Source organism: Symphalangus syndactylus, chromosome 13 (genome assembly GCF_028878055.3).
Source record: "Symphalangus syndactylus isolate Jambi chromosome 13, NHGRI_mSymSyn1-v2.1_pri, whole genome shotgun sequence".
Lineage (NCBI taxonomy): Eukaryota > Metazoa > Chordata > Mammalia > Primates > Hylobatidae > Symphalangus > Symphalangus syndactylus.
The window spans coordinates 94,025,859-94,043,277 of record NC_072435.2 but is presented as its reverse complement, the minus strand read 5'-3'; the positions used below and the strand labels follow the sequence as shown (position 1 = coordinate 94,043,277).

Below are 17,419 nucleotides of genomic sequence, written 5' to 3'. Positions count from 1 at the left end.
ACACTATATCATTGTCTTCAGACCATTTCCTATGTGGAAAGAAAAGAGAAATAATACATAAGAAACTTAAAAGTGTGTTGCTTTAATATCTTCTCTCTGCTAAATAAAGGCCTGATAGGCCAGGTGCGGTGGCTCCCACCTGTAATCCCAGCACTTTGGGAGGCCGAGGTGGGCGGATCTCTTGAGCTCAGGAGTTCAAGACCAGCCTGGGCAACATGGTAAAACCCTGTCTCTACAAAAAATACAAAAAATTAGCCAGGCATGGTGGCGCATGCCTGTAGTCCCAGCTACTTGGGGGGCTGAGGTTGGAGGATCGCTTGAGCCCCGGAATTTGAGGTTTCAGTGAGCTTTGATTGCACCACTGCACTCAGCCTGGGTGACAAAGTGAGACCCTGCAAAAAAAAAAAAAAAGGCCTGATATATCCTATGTCATCTTGACAATAAACACTGGAGATAAGTTGCCCAAACCTATATATATGGCTTGAGTGTCAGTTTGCATACCTCTTTTCTAAACTCTTATGGAAATTTTTCAGGTAAGAGAATTGAGGTAATTCTACTTTCAGAAAGTTAAAAAGTTGTTAAATTACTAAACAAGACACAAAACCTGTCACGCATGCTTATTTAATTACATAGAAATTTAATCAGCTGGAAATTCCATTGTGAAAATTTTGTTTCTTATGGAAATTTCAATAGATTTTGTATTTGCTTTTTTGTTTTGTTTTGTTTTGAGAGATGGAGTTTCGCTCTTGTTGCCCAGGCTGGAGTGCAGTGGTGCAATCTCAGCTCACCGCAACCTCCACCTCCCAGGTTCAAGCAATTCTCCTGCCTCAGCCTCCCGAGTAGCTGGGATTACAGGTGTGTGCCACCACGCCCAGCTAATTTTGTATTTTTAGTAGAGACAGGGTTTCTCCATTGGTCAACCTGGTCTCGAACTCCCAACCTCAGGTGATCCATGCACCTCAGCCTCCCAAAGTGCTGGGATTACAGGTGTGAGCCACCGTGCCTGGCCTAAATTGCTTTTATAAAAGTTTTTTATATTATCTGTTATAATTATGTACCAAAAGTCAAAAGCTCTTTAAGCAAGTTGTATAACTCTGGTTTTTTTTAATTATCCAATATAATTTTGTCTATAAAGCATACTGTAAAACCTTGGCTAACTCCATTTCCAACTTTTTTCTTTGTGTTAGTAGAGTTTTATCTAAAAGACAAGGGTATAATTTAAATGCCCTGCTTCTTAAAAATGGAATATGGTCAAGGTTTTCTTGAAAACTAGGTATTGTGCTAAAACTGAGGCTATAGATGGTATGAAACATAGGGCTAAATAGGTACTGACCCTAATAGTGGCCCTGGAACTTCTTTCCTTGCAGAAGGTCCATAACAGCTTCCTTTGGTTATTTGCCTCTTTTTCATTATTAAGCTGAAATAGAGCCAGAGGAAATTCTGAATTTCTAAGTCCTCAGTCAGCTGTCTGCCACCATTTAACATTCCTAAAGGAGCTATTTAGAGGCAACACACACCATTAATTACCACCATGCACTGTAGGAAAATGTAAACCATTCATTATCACAGGACCCTAGATAGATCTGTATGAGGTCTCTATAGACTGCAATGGCTTATGAAGGAGTCAAGAAGATTCTTTTTTTAAGGCCTACACTAAAAGTAGCCTGGGTCCCTTTCTCCTATTATCTCACTCTTCCACAAGGCCATATGATATATGATATGATATGATAGAAGAGGCCCAAAAACAAGAGTTATTTTTATTTAGTGACTTATAAGTGGTCTAATCCATGTATTCCATCCTTCATTTGCCATAAACACAACCCAGTTTATACTTAGTTTTCAAAGGGGGACAGGCCTGGGGCTCAAGTGCAAGTGGTCGGGAACCCTGCTTCCCTTATACAATCATAGGCATGTAGGAAGGATGGAAGAGTAGTTGCACAAAGTAGTCCAAAAGAAAGGTAGCTGGTCTTGTTGGCAGGCACCTGTAATCCCAGCTAGCTGGGAGGCTGAGGCAGAAGAATCACTTGAACCTGGGAGGTGGAAGTTGCAGTGAGCCGAGATCACACCACTGCACTTCAGCCTGGGCAACAGAGTGAGACTCCATCTCCAAAAAGAAAAAAAAGGGGCCACGGTACTTAAAGGAAATAGCTGATGTGCTATGGCTCTATTGTTCCAGGAGCTTTTATAAATAGCAATAACTATTTAATGTGTACAATAACTCGGCCGGGCATGGTGGCTCACACTTATAATCCCAGCACTTTAGGAGGCCAAGGTGAGAGGATCGCTTGAGCTTGCAGTGAATTATGATTGTGTCACTGTAGACCTCTTCCTCTTCAGCTGCCTCAGAAAACAAACAAAAAAAAAAACATAGCCAGATCTCTCTACAAATTTTTTTTTTTATTTAGCCAGTGGTGGTAATGTACCTGTGGTCCTAGCTACTTGAGAGGCTGAGGTGGGAGAATCACTTGAGCCCAGGAGTTCAAGGCTGCAGTAAGCTATGATCAGGCTACTGTACTCCAGCCTGGGTAACAGAATGAGACCTTGTCGAAAAAAACTACAACCCTATAAAGTATTGGCTGGGTCCTCTGGCTCACACCTATAATCCCAACAGTTTGGGAGGCCAAGGCAGGAGGATCACTTGAGCCCAGGAGTTCAAGACAAGACTGGGCAACATAGGAAGACCCCCATCTCCATAAAAAATTAAAAAATTAGCCAGGCATTATGGCACATGCCTGTGTTCCCAGCTGCTCAGGAGGCTGAGGGGGTAGGATGGATTGGGCCTGGGAGGCTGCAGTGAGCCATGATCACACCACTGCACTCCAGCCTGGGAAATAGAGTGAGATCGTCTTTAAAAAATAAAATTAAAATAAGGTATTATCCCCACTTCACAGATGAGGAAACATCAAATTTATTTAACTTGCCCAAAGTGGTTATACAGCTTAGTAAATGGCAGAGCTAAGGCAGTCCAGTCACCCACCTAATCAGTATGATTCGTTGCCTCCCTTTGATATTAATCCCCAACAAAAGGCCAAGATCCTAGAAATAGAAATCCCCCAAGTCCAGAATTACTTACAGTTCTTTTCTTCCTTCTACTTGAAGGTATACCCTTTAGCAGACCCTAATTGCTTGTTTTTTACCCTCATCTAAATGGGAAGACTGGGAACTGCTCTTATTAGAATATGCCCCTGACATAAAAAGGAAATGAAGCACCTTACACCCTAACATGGATGCCAGTTTGAAAGCTTAGTTTTTCAGACCTGAAGCAGCTTTCTCAACATATTTTCTTGACTTCTAGAAAATCAGTCATCTAGGCTGGGTGCGGTGGCTCATGCCTGTAATCACTTGAGCCTGGGAGGTGGAGGTTGCAGTTAGCCAAGATCATGCCACTGCACTCCAGCCTAGGCAGCAGAGCGAGACCCTGTCTCAAAAAAAAAAAAAAAAGAAAAAGAAAAAAGCCGGGCGCGGTGGCTCACGCCTGTAATCCCAGCACTTTGGGAGGCTGAAGCAGGCGGATCACAAGGTCAAGAGATCGAGACCATTCTGGTGGTGAAACCCCGTCTCTACTAAAAATACAAAAATTAGCTGGGTGTGTTGGCACGCGCCTGTAGTCCCAGCTACTTGGAAGGCTGAAGCAAGAGAATCACTTGAACTCGGGAGGCAGAGGTTGCAGTGAGCAAAGATTGTGCCACTGCACTCCAGCCTGGTGACAGAGACTGCGTCAGAAAGAGAGAGAGAGAGAGAGAGAAAGAAGAAGGAAGGAAGGAAGGAAGGAAGGAAGGAAGGAAGGAAGGAAGGAAGGAAGGAAAAGAAAAAAGAAAAGGAAGGAAGGAAGGAAATCATCTAATGTTAAATGAATTAATATTTATCAAGTACTTAGAATAGTGTCTGGCACAAATAAGGGAAAAATAAAATATATTTTAACACAACACAGCACATACCACTTCATTGTTTTCATCACTAGTGCTAAGTCAGCTTTGTACTTTTTTCTTATATGCACTGTTCACATGTAGCAAGGATGAATTTTTTTTATTTTAGTAAGAGGCTAATCATCAAAAAAAATACTAATTATCAGAGATGATATTTCCACTAACATGACACAGGTTTTGTTTAAAGCTTGAATTTGAAAAGAAGTTCTGAGAAAGTCCATTAATGTATTTTTTGTAATGAATCAACCTTCATACAAAAGTCTCTTTTATAATAATGATTTCATTCTGAATAAACTTGCTAATCTATAGTATAGATCTATGGTGGAGTATTGGATAATAAAACTAGTCCCTGAAATTAAATGTATTTCTTTTTTTCCTTTTTTTTTTTTTCCCTGGCAGGGAGGGACAGGAAGGCGTGAGGAGGGCAACTCTTATTTCTTTAGGGTGGTCTCTTTCTTAATAGGATCTCTATCTGCTGGTCTCAGATATCTGATACTCTGGGGAAAAAAAAAAAAAAAAAACTCTTAAAAGCCAGAAATGAAACAGCCAATGAAAAAAGAATTATGTTCACCCTTCCATCTCTGAGAATTAGGATAATAGTGTTTTCTAATAACCAGAAGCTTTAAAGGTTCCTATTAATTTAAACACAGGAGAAAAGTCAATCTGTGCTAATAATGTAACCTGGGATCCTGTATAATAGAAATTAGCCAGCATCATCAAAAGAAATTTATTTCCTCCAGTATTGTAAACATTTGTCTAATTTAGCTTTGGACAGTTTTGTAGCTATAGTTAGCCTAATGATGCCATTTATGAATTCAAAGCATTACCACTTTTGCAAGGATGCACAAAGTTCAGATAACTGCACTTACTCAGAAAAGTCTTTCACCTCTCCATTAATCCTTGGGATCCTTAAATGATTGCCTTTCAGTGGAAATGAATTTCACAAAACATGGTCAGTCAGTATGGTTCTAAGTTTGGCTGTGCACTTAGATTACCTGAGAAGCTGTTGAGTTTCCAACATCCAAGCCACATCCCAAGCCAATTAAATCAGAATCTTCGTGAGACCCAGGCATCAGATTTGTTAAAGCTGCCAGGTGATTACAATATGTAGCAAAGCTTTTGAACCACTTGTCTCAGGACTGTGTTTAGACAGGTACTTATGGTTCTGCTCCATTGCGTTTTGATGACTCAGTATGCAAAGAATTTCAACTTTTTTTCTGAGCCTGAAGAATTGAGTTAAAGTAGACAAAATGGTATTGGATCCAAGACAATTCTTTTATGCTTGCTTATTTCAAATCCTGTATAAACAGATGTTGATTTGTTGTTTTGAAGATTGAGGTAGCTTTTTGGGCTTCCACCCATAATGAAGAATAAACTCCAGTTTTAGAGTGACATCTCAAGTACACCTGTACGAGTCACGTCACTGAGTATAACCAATTGTACAGTTTATACACTTTGCACTGATTGTGATCTTTTGTCACTTTGGCAATGGCTTTTTTCTATTTTCATACCTCTTTTCACACCTCCTGCTATTTTGCAACTTCTAATTACTATCACTTTTCTCTTCTACTCCACTACTTTTCATCAGTCTACTCTTCTACATTTCAGTTTTAAAGTACTTTTTTATAGATGACTCTTGTTTCTCCTACATTTCAGCATAAAAACACCTATTTTCTAGATATTACCCAATCATGGCCTTGTGAAAAACAGTAGAGATCAAAGATCTTGTTCTAAATTTTTCACTTTGTCCTCCTCTAAAATATTTCTTATGCATGCATCTATTACAGATATCACACCGTCTTATTTGGTGGGCTGTGAACTGTGAACAAGGGCAGTGCTTTATTCATCTTTGCATGAGTTAAACCAGTACCTACCACATGAAAATCTTTCAAAAGAAACTGATAAAAGCTGCATCTAGGCTGGGCATGTTTGCCCACACTTGTAATCCCAGCACTTTGGGAGGCTGAGGGGAGGATCACTTGAGACCAGGAATTCAAGACCACCTTGGGGCCGGGCACAGTGGCTCACACCTGTAATCCTAGCACTATGGGAGGCCAAGGTGGGCAGAGCACTGGTCAGGAGTTCGAAACCAGCCTGGCCAACATGGTGAAACCCCATCTCTACTAAAAATATAAAAAAATTAGTGGGGCATGGTGGCAGGCACACTTAATCCCAGCTACTTGGGAGGCTGAGGAGGAGAATCACTTGAACCCAGGAGGCAAAGGTTGCAGTGAACCGAGATTGTGCCATTGCGCTCCAGCCTAGGCGACAAGAGCGAAACTCCGTCTAAAAAAAAAAAAAAAAGTACCAGGTGCGGTGGCTCACGCCTGTAATCCCAGCACTTTGGGAGGCCAAGGCAGGTGGATCACAAGGTCAGGAGATCGAGACCATCCTGGCTAACACAGTGAAACCCTGTCTCTACTAAAAATACAAAAAATTAGCCAGGTGTGGTGGCGGGCACCTGTAGTCGTAGCTACTTGGGAGGCTGAGGCAGAAGAATGGCGTGAACCCGGGAGGCAGAGCTTGCAGTGAGCCGAGATTGCACCACTGCACTCCAGCCTGGGCGACAGAGCGAGACTCCATCTCAAAAAAAAAAAAAAAAAAAAAGGCTAAAGACCACCTTGGGCAACATAGCGAAATGGACAGTCCTAGCTATTTGGGAGGTTGAAGTAAGAGGATCACTTGAGCCCAGGAGTTCAAGGCTGCAGTGAGCTATGATTGTGACACTGCATTCCAGCCTGGGTGACAGAGTGAGACGCTGTGTGGAAAAAAAAAAAAAAACTACAGCTACCCATACCAGAATTTATGTTGTTCTTAACAGAATTGGGTATAATTCTCCTTTGAAATTCGGATTTAAGTGGATATGAATTGGAGAATAGTGATTTTTCTTTTCTTTTCCAGGTTTGTATTTCAGCAGTCGGAAAAATTTGCAAAGGTGGAAAACCAATACCAGTTACTGAAACTAGAAACCAATGAATTCCAACAACTTCAAAGTAAAATCAGTTTAATTTCAGAAAAGGTAATCATTAATTGGCTTATCTGGGACAGTTTTCCCATTTTACTACCCCACTATCATTTCTCTATCCCAGCTCAGAACTTCTTTCTTCCTGCCTTTTAGACCATTACTATTTTAACTCTCACTGATCTTCCTACCTCTTGACATTCTCCCTCTGAGCCATTTTGACTCAGATTGCATTTTGAAGGGCAAGGATTTTTTAATGTGATAATTTCTGGTATTGAAAAATACCAATTTGTTCATATTAGCATGATGTTAATTTTCTACTTAAGCGTCAGGTATCTAGAGCATTGAAAATATGGTTGATCATGTCTACAGCCATACAACCCTGAACGCGCTCGATCTCATCTGAAAATATGGTTGATCTTTGAACATAAAATTAGAATATGAATAGCACTTATTGGGAAAAGATCCATCCATTTTTTCCCTTACTTTTTGCTTTTTAAGGATATATGTACATGCATTTAAGAATGGTTAGCCTAGGCTGGGAGTAGTGGCTCATGCCTTTAATCCCAGCACTGTGGGAGGCTGAGGCAGGCAAATCACTTGAGGTCAGGAGTTAGGAGACCAGCCTGGTCAACATGGTGAAACCCCATCTCTACTAAAAATACAAAAATTAGCTGGGCGTGGTGCACACGCCTGTAATCCCAGCTACTCGGGGGGCTGAGACAGGAGAATCTCTTGAACCTGGGGGGTGGAGGTTGTAGTGAGCCGAGATCGTGCCACTGCACTGTAGCCTGGGCTACAGAGCGAGGATCCGTCTCAAAAAAAAAAAAAAAAAAGAACGGCTAGCCTAAAAGTATTTGTCCTGTAGCCGAATAAGAATTCCAGTGAAAATTAAAATAATACCGTGTCTATATTGTGTTTCTTCAAGTTGCTGATTTCTACCAGATGCATTATTACTGTGATTCTTAGAAATGTGAGACAAATAAACATTTTTGTAACTCCCACACCTCTCAGGAAAAAGTCAAAGTCAGCTGTGATCAATAAGGCATCATGTGGGCCTTTTCTGGGTACCAGGGACCAAGCTATCTTTGGGAAATATGGCTTTTTGTTCATTTATTCATTCACTAAACCTTTGCTCATGTCACAAGGTAAGCAAGGACCTATGCTTGGCACCAGCATGGGTAAGGATGTTATAAAAATAGAGATGAAATGGAGCATCTAAGTCCCTGCAGCCCCATGCACAGGATAAGCATTTAATCCTCCAGAAGAGAAAAGCCATGGAGGAAAATTAAGTATCCCTCACACATGCCAGGGGATTCCATGGATGGTGAGTGTAAGGGATTTGGGGAAGGAGCTGCAAAGGAGTTGGTATTTTCACATAGGGCTCAAATTGGAATCTGAGCCAGGCGTAGTGGCTCATGCCTGTAATCCCAGCACTTTGGGAGGACAAGGCAGGTGGATCACCTTGAGGTCAGGAGTTCCAGACCAGATTGGCCAACATGGCGAAACCCTGTCTCTACTAAAAATACAAAAATATTAGCTGGGCATGGTGGTTCATGCCTGTAATCCTAGCTACTTGGGAGGCTGATGCATAAGAATTGCTTGAACCCGGGAGGCAGAGGTTTCAGTGAGCTGAGATCACACCATTGCACTCCAGCCTGGGGCAACAGAGTGAGACTCTGTCCCAAAAAAAAAAAAAAAAAAATGGAATCTGGTTGTAGCTGTTGGGGGAACTCTAACTAACATACCATTAGAAGAAATCCTACGGGCGAGAAACTTCATATATATATATATATATATATATATATATATATTTTATATTTTTGAGATGGGGTCTCTCCCTGTCATCCCAGCTCTTCACTCTGTCATCCAGGCTGGAGTGCAGTGTTGGAATAACAGCTCAACCTCCCAGACCCAAGCACTCCTCCCAACTCAGCCTCCCAAGTAACTGGGACTAACAGGCATGCCACTGCACCCAGCTAATTTTTTTTTTCTTTAATTTTTTGGAGAGACGGGGTTTTGCTACATTGCCCAGGCTGGTATCAAACTCCTGGCCTCAAATGACCTTTCTGCCTCTGCCTCCCAAAGAATTGATATTACAAGTGTGAGCCACTGTGCCTTGCCAAACTTCACATATTTAATTAAAAGCTATTGAAGGCCGGACACGGTGGCTCACACCTGTAATCCCAGCACACTGGAAGGATCAGGTGAGATATACAGTAATTAAGTGAAAAATAATAAGATTTTTCTAAAGATCAGATGAGATACAGTAAGTCCTCAACATCGTCAATAGGTTCCTGATTGTCAATAGGTTCCTGGAAACTACGATTTTAAGTGAAGTGTGTAATGAAACCAATTTTTTTCTCACGTACGTTGTAATGAAAGGACATCGAAACAATGTTGTTGGAGGAGCTGCTCTGAATAGTTCCACTTAAAGTCAGTTTCCAAGAACCTACCAATGACGTTAAGTGAGGACTTACTTTATATACAAATTTTTTGAAAACAATCAAGCACTAATAAAGTACTAGCTCTTTTATTTTTTATTTTTTATTTTTGAGACGGAGTTTCACTCTTGTTGCCCAGGCTGGAGTGCAGTGGCGAGATCTGGCTCACTGCAACCTCCGCCTCCTGGGTTCAAGCAATTCTCCTGCCTCGGCCTCCCAAGTAGCTGGGATTACAGGCATGTGCCACGATACCCAGCTAATTTTTTGTATTTTTAGTAGACATGGGGTTTCACTGTGTTAGCCAGGATGGTCTCAATCTCCCAACCTCAGGTGGTCCGCCCGCCTCAGCCTCCCAAAGTGCTGGAATTACAGGTGTGAGCCACTGCACCCGGCCCTACTAGCTCTTTCTTTAAGAAAAAATGAGACCCGGTGTGGTGGCTCATGCCTGTAATCTCAGCACTTTGGGAAGCTAAGTTGGGAGCATCACTTGAGCCTGGCAGTTTGAGACCAGCCCAGGCAACATGGTGAGACCCCATCTCTACAAAAAAATTTTTTTTAGTAAATACAAATGAAAAACGATTAGAATATGTTGGCGGCCCATAAATGCTAGCTACTGTGGCATACTAGTCACTAAATATTTGCAGATTAAATCTGTAACATCTTGCACTTACTTGGGGTATACTGCTTTCAGATTACAGTGAGGCTCTGATGAACCTCCTAAACAGGACATTACCTTAGGTGAGGATAAGCTTGCCTCTTCAAAATACTGCTAATAAAACAACGAAACCTAACCATGTTAATGGTATTTCTCATAATTGATTTTAAAAGGAACGTGTATTATGGCTGTATGTGTACATTTAAAAGAGGTTTTTATTTCTTTGAATTTTTTTGTTTGTTTGTTTTCTTTGTGTGTGTGTGTGTGTGCGTGCGCGTGTGTATGTGTTTGAGACAGGGTCTTGCTCGGTCACCAAGGATGGAATGCAGTGGCATGATCATAGCTCACTGCAACCCTGAACTCCTGGGCTCAAGGAATCCTCCCACCTCTGCCTCTCAAGTAGCTGGGACTACAGGCACACACCACCATGCCCAACTAATTTTTTTTTTTTTGGTAGAGACAGGGTCTTGCTTTGTGCCCAGGCTGGTCTCAAACTCCTAGGCTCAAGCAGTCCTTCTGCCTTGGCATCCCAGCATGTTGGGATTAAGGCGTAAGCCACCATGACCAACCCTTAAAATACGTTTTAAACAACATTTCAGAGTGGTGTTAGTCATTCTTGTTGCATACTCTTTAGGTCTTGATTGGGGTGGACCTAGAAGGCTTAGGGTCATTCTTTCTAAGCATCAACAAACATATTCTTTGTACTCTGAGATGTAGGGATTACACAAAGGCATAAGACATGGTTTCTTCTCCTATGAAATTTAGAAGCTTTCACATCTTCACCCTGCTGTCATCAATCAGTCTGTTAATGATTCCAATTTTGGAGTCACTTCCAGGCCTTTCCACATTGCCCTCCTAACTTTTTACCTCCCCTCAAAGCATCCATTGCCCCCCGTGCTAATTCTTTTGTGACACTACTTATAATCTACTGTGATTTTTTTGGTTGCTAGTTTATCTCCTTTACTCCTCTTTAGAGCATACACTGCATCTGTTATCTCCATTTCTCTAGTACCTGATAATGGAACTACCTCACACAGGGTACTCAATAGATCTTGTTGGGACTCTAGAATATATGATGTGGAAGATCTAAACACTGTCTCCCAATCAAATTGTGAAATCAAGGACTATGCTGTATTTGTCTCCACTGTCTCACACAAGGCTGGCACAGAGTGAACCCTCAAAATTTTTGAATCGTATGTGCTAAGTGGCAAATATATGGCAAATACATATGTAATAGGTGCTACAGGAATTCAGGTTGTCAGGGCTAGGGCTGTGGAAGAAATGCTACACTGAGGAGCTGAGATCCCATCTGAGCCTTGAAGTAAGGACAACGTAACTAAATAAAGAGGAGAGGAGGATAGCATAGGGAGAGGTTAGAGAATTTGAGACTTTATCCTAGAAGTATTAGGAAACATCAAAGGTTTTGTAACAGTGTACCATGATAGGCATGCCAGTTTTTAAAAGCTTACTCTAGTAGTAGTGTGTAGGCTAATTTAGAGAGCAAGCAACTGGAAGCAGATACTAGATATTACTTTTTCTAAAATACTTTCCTTCATCACTGAAGTCTAGGCTGGGTCTCCACCTGAGTGCTTCCATAGCTCTTCACCGGTCATAGTGCATATACACTTGTCTTTCTCGTCAATTAAACAAAGCTGCTTAAGGGCATTATTTTGTATCTTGTTCAGTATTATGTCTTCAGCGTAATGCTGCAAGCACATGATAAATTAATGATTATTTCTAGGCCTTCCTGTGGTCTCTAAAGCTGTTATCTAAGTGTAGACTAAAAAAGGTCTATGACTTGGCCTTCTATATTCCAGATACAGATTAGGAGGTGCCAGAGGCTTAGCATAACTTACAAATACTTAAAACACTTTACCATTCAATTTGACTTGTCTCACTAAACTGTTTTTTAATTCATTTTTGCCTTTTTATCTGTAAGACCTGATTCTAGTACTTTCTCTGCAAGAGGTTGGTCAAAAAATTTTTTTTGGCAGAAACCCTTACAGAATTATAGGATTTAAGAAAGATATCAAATTTTATACAAAGTTGCAGTTTCTAAAAAGCAAAAAAACCATAAAAATGACATCGAGGGCCGGGCACGATGGCTCACGCCTGTAATCCCAGCACTTTGGGAGGCTGAGGTGGGCGGGTCACGAGGTCAGGGGATCGAGACCATCCTCGCTAACACGGTGAAACCCTGTCTCTACTAAAAATACAAAAAATTAGCTAGGTGTGGTGGCGGGCGCCTGTAGTCCCAGCTACTCGGGAGGCTGAGGGAAGAGAATGGCTTGAACCTGGGAGGCGGAGCTTGCAGTGAGCCAAGATCGCGCCACTGCACTCCAGCCTGGGCGACAGAGCGAGACTCCGTCTCAAAAAAAAAAAAAAAAAAGACATCGAAGTTACTTACCATTAGAATTAAAAAGAGGAAATTGCATCTATTTCAGGCCCTTTAACATTACTTTTCTCTTGAATATGCTTCCATAGAAATGCTGCAATATCTAGGATTATGTGTTCAGGTGTATTTTTTTTTTTTTTTAAACATACTGCTGGCCAGGCGCGGCAGCTCTCGCCTGTAATTCTAGTACTTTGGGAGGCCGAGGCAGACGGATCACTAGAGGTCAACAGTTCAAGACCAGCCTGGCCAACATGGTGAAACCCCATCTCTACGAAAAATACAAAAATTAGCTAGGCATGGTGGCGCATACCTGTAATCCCAGCTACTCAGGAAGCTGAGGCAAGAGAATACCTTGAACCTGGGAGGCGGAGGTTGCAGTGAGCGGAGATTGCTCCACTGCATTCCAGCCTGGGTGACAGGGCGAGATTCTGTCTCAAAAAATAAATAAATAAATAAAACAATGCAGGGGTTAACGTATTTGTGAAAACTATTAACGTAATAAATATCTTTGTCAGTCTGATTCTGATATACTTGGATATTTTAGACATCTTCAGAATTTTAACGTGGCACGTGTTATGCTCCTGATTGTTAAAGTGTGTTTCTCTAATATGAAAATTATTAAGTAGCCTTGGGAATTGTTTTGTGTTATAAATGCAGCTTGAGTCTACTGAAAGCATCCTGCAGGAAACTACATCATCCATGTCTTTGATGACCCAGTTTGAGCAGGAAGTATCCAGCCTCCAAGATATCATGCATGACATTCAAAATAATGAAGAGGTGCTCACTCAAAGGATGCAAAGCCTTAATGAGAAATTTCAGAATATTACGGATTTCTGGAAGAGAAGCCTAGAAGAAATGAACGTTAATACAGACATTTTCAAATCAGAAGCAAAACATATACATTCTCAAGTAACTGTCCAAATTAACTCAGCTGAGCAGGAAATAAAATTGCTCACTGAACGGCTAAAAGATTTGGAAGATAGCACACTAAGAAATATTAGAACAGTAAAAAGACAAGAAGAAGAAGATCTCCTGCGAGTAGAGGAGCAGCTAGGCTCTGATACAAAGGCAGTTGAAAAGTTAGAAGAGGAACAGCATGCCCTCTTTGCCAGAGACGAAGATCTGACTAATAAACTTTCCGACTACGAACCCAAAGTTGAAGAATGCAAGACGCATTTGCCAACAATTGAAAGTGCTGTTCACTCTGTTCTCAGAGTCTCTCAGGATCTGATAGGAACAGAAAAGAAAATGGAAGACTTGACTATGCAGATGTTTAATATGGAAGATGATATGCTGAAAGCAGTGTCTGAAATAATGGAGATGCAGAAAACCCTTGAAGGAATTCAGTATGATAATAGCATATTAAAGATGCAAAATGAACTGGATGTTCTAAAAGAAAAAGTTCATGATTTTATAGCATACTCAAGTACAGGAGAAAAGGGAACTTTAAAAGAATATAATATGGAAAATAAAGGAATTGGTGGTGATTTTTAAATTCATGACATTTATCTGATGAACCATATCATTATACATAAATTGATTAGTCCATTGATTTTGAGTTACTTTGATATGCCTCATCTTATCCTACATTACTGGAAAATAAATGAGATTCCACACAAGTAGATTATCCACATAATCAGAGCTTATCTTTTTAAGCACTAAAACTTATTTCATTGTAACCATTTGAAATAGAAATAGTTCTTTAAAAATATTTCTCTACTTTTAAAACAATATACTTAATATTTTTAATGTTTTTTAAAGCATTAATGGACATCATTATTAATTTCACCTATTATATTAGACCCACATATATTGATGTCTCCAGGGGCTAATGAAGAGTATTTACCACTTCACTAAATGATCCCAATTTGCCATTTTTCAAACCTATGTCTCATACCTTTTCTGTCACCTGATTTTACTGTCAGGTTGGTTGGTAATGTGCCTGCCTCAGCCAGTTCTTCACTTTCTTATGTAATTCACTGCAGGTTAAGAATCCAGACAACCAAGTTCATGGGAATTTTGTGTAAAATAAAAGATAGCATGCCTGAGGGAGAGCCTGGTGCCTTTGCTATGAATTAATATGCACTTTCTGAAAACTATAAAGCCTGGGAAACATTTTAGTTTTTGTTAAGGTTCTAAACTGTGTTACAGATACTTGTAAGACTTTTAAAATCAGAGTAAGTATGTTCTTACATAAGGCCTTTCTTAGGAATTATGTGTATATAAATCTTTGAAATATCTTTATATACCTGGTTTTAGGTTCCAACTGTGTTAGACATGAGTTTGCTAGATCCATGATCTCTAGATGGTTTACTTAAATAGGCTGGGTGTGGTGGCTCACGCCTGTAATCCCAGCACTTTGGGAGGCCGAGGCAGGCAGATCACGAAGTCAGGAGATCAAGACCATCCTGGCTAACATGGTGAAACCCCATCTCTACTAAAAAATACAAAAAAGTAGCCAGGCGTGGAGGTGGGTGCCTATAGTCCCAGCTACTCAGGAGGCTGAGGCAGGAGAATGGTGTGAACCCGGGAGGCGGAGCTTGCAGTGAGCCGAGATCGTGCCACTGCACTCCAGCCTGAGTGACAAAGCGAGACTCTGTCTCAATAAATAAATAAATAAATAAATAAATAAATAAATAAAAATAAGCCTGTGGCCTGTTTTGAGGGAAAAGTAACATAACTCTGATAATTAATTATGATAATAACTGTGATAGTTAAAAGTGTGTCATTTTAAAGATTTCCCAAACCACACCACTAAATTTGTTTAATGAATTGATTTTATTTTATTTGAAATTATATAATGTAGTCAACTGCATATGGAAGTTTGTTCTTGTTTCTTTGTCAATAACCTTACCAGTTTTATAATGCAGTTTTCAATGGAATTAAACACAAAGAACTTGATAGCAGTCAGTTACAAAACAGTAGTTGTGGTCAAGTAGTTTTAATATGTAAATTTGCAAGTTTTTGGAGAACCCCCAAACTCATTCTCCACTGGAGTTAGGAGGGCCTGTGGTAGACAGCATGGATCATAAAAATAAGCCTGGAGAGTTTGTTATTAAGGGGCATAGCGTTAATTTTTGCAGTCTTAAAATTATACTTCTTGACTTCTGAATGTCTCTTATTTGCGTGCACTGACAAAATTCTATTTGTTTACTTTTAATGCTAATAAAATAGATTATAAAGTAAGCTGGAACTTTGTTGTTTTAACCTCCATCCTGTCAAGGCAAATGTGATCTCTTATACTCTTTACGTTTAAATATTTTTTTCTCACCGATCACCACATTTAATATGAGGTTATTATGAACTTATATATACCATGGTAATGGTTACTGAAAGTAAATGGAAACAAGGTGGCTACTGTGCTCTATAATGACACAAGGGAAAGAAAAAAAAACTGCACTTCTACAAGTATAACATGAGAAAACTATTAAAGTATATATGCGTTTGTATGTAAGTATAGATAGATATCTAGATATAGATATATCCTGTATTTATGAAGAGGTTTTCCTATTAAGAAATTGTTATTAGAGAGATTTAGATGTACTTAATTTGTCTTTCTCTGTTTCTTCCATTCATTTATTTAACACAGATGCTTAAAATTTCAAAAACTTTCCTGTGTATCAAATATTAAATTACGTTGTTAGTCTTTTCTTTAGGGAAAATTACCAATATCCTAAAACACATTTTTGTATCTTTGTAACTGATAATAAATTTTATATCAATTAATTTCTTATAAAGTGGCCAGGCACAGTGCCTTATACTTGTAATCCGAATACTTTGGGAGGCTGAGGCCGAATGGCTTAAGCCCAGGAGTTTGAGACAGCCTGGGTAACATAGTGAGAACTCGTCCCTTCCAAAAAATAAAAAATGTGTAAGGAGTGAGGCCAGGTACAATGGCTCACTCCTATAATTCCAACACTCTGGGAAGCTGAGGTGGGAGGATCGCTTGAGCTCAGGAGTTCAAGACCAGCCTGGATAACATGGCGAGACCTCATGTCTACTAAGAGTCAAAAAAAAGCGCATCCCTGTAGTCCTAGCGACGCAGGAGGCTGAGCCCGGGTGTTCAAGGTTGCAGTGAACTGCACCACTGCATTCCCAGCCTGTCCCAGCCTGGGTGACAGAGCAAGACCCTATCTCAAAAGCGTAAGAGTACTGGATCAGCTGGGCGCAGTGGCTCACCCTGTAATCCCAGCACTTTGGGAGGCCGAGGTGGGCGGATCACCTGAGGTCAGGAGTTCAAGACCAGCCTGGCCAATATGGTGAAACCGTGGCTCTACTAAAAATACAAAAATTAGCCAGGCATGGTAGCAGGCGCCTGTAATCGCAGCTACTTGGGAGGCTGAGTCAGGAGAATCACTTGAACCCGGGAGGCAGAGGTTGCAGTGAGCCAAAATCATGCCGTTGCACTACAGCCTGGCAACAGAGTGAGACCCCATCTCAAAAAAAAAAAGTACTGGATCAATTTTTTTTAATGTTAACAGGAATAACAGCTTCCCAGAGTGTTGGAATTATAGGAGTGAGCCATTGTACCTGGCCTCACTCCTTACACATTTTTTTTTTTTTTTTTTTGTAGGGACGAGGTCTCACTATGTTACCCAGGCTGTCTCAAACTCCTGGGCTTAAGCCATTCGGCCTCAGCCTCCCAAAGTATTCGGATTACAATATAAGCACCTAATTATTTTTAAACTTTTGAATATATAATTTTTAAATGTAATATTGCCTTAAATTTTGCTTAATGATCGGAAACTATTGACTAAGTATACTTGTATATTTTATAACCAAAAATCTTGATTTATTAGCCTGTATGGCTTCATAGAAAAACCCATAAGATGCAAAATTCATAGTAGTATTTTTCTTCTCAACCTAATTGCAGACCTTTGTATGAATCTGTAACATTGTTCAAATTTTGATATGATGCCATTACACAATAATGATGCTGAAAATTTACCAAACTCAATAAGAAAAAAAAAACCATCCTTTGTAGACTTACCCCATATTTGCACAGTTGACAAAAGCTCTACAAATTTTCCTAGCACC

At 40.2% G+C, this 17,419-nt stretch overlaps 1 protein-coding gene across 2 annotated transcripts in view; it reads left to right on the top strand.

Moving 5' to 3' along the window:
- The window catches only part of IKBIP (IKBKB interacting protein), a 30,626-nt gene that overhangs the window by 3,756 nt on the left and 9,451 nt on the right, over nucleotides 1-17,419 (top strand). Inside the window, exons 2-3 of one of the 2 annotated variants that reach the window (XM_055238674.2) lie at nucleotides 6,828-6,945; nucleotides 13,040-15,814. The exons of the other annotated variant lie outside the window; for it this stretch is intronic. Of the exons in view, the coding sequence (XP_055094649.1) occupies nucleotides 6,828-6,945; nucleotides 13,040-13,876 (955 nt within the window). The 3' untranslated portion in view covers nucleotides 13,877-15,814. Of the gene's footprint in view, nucleotides 1-6,827; nucleotides 6,946-13,039; nucleotides 15,815-17,419 lie in introns of those variants that run through there. 2 annotated transcript variants of the gene reach the window in all.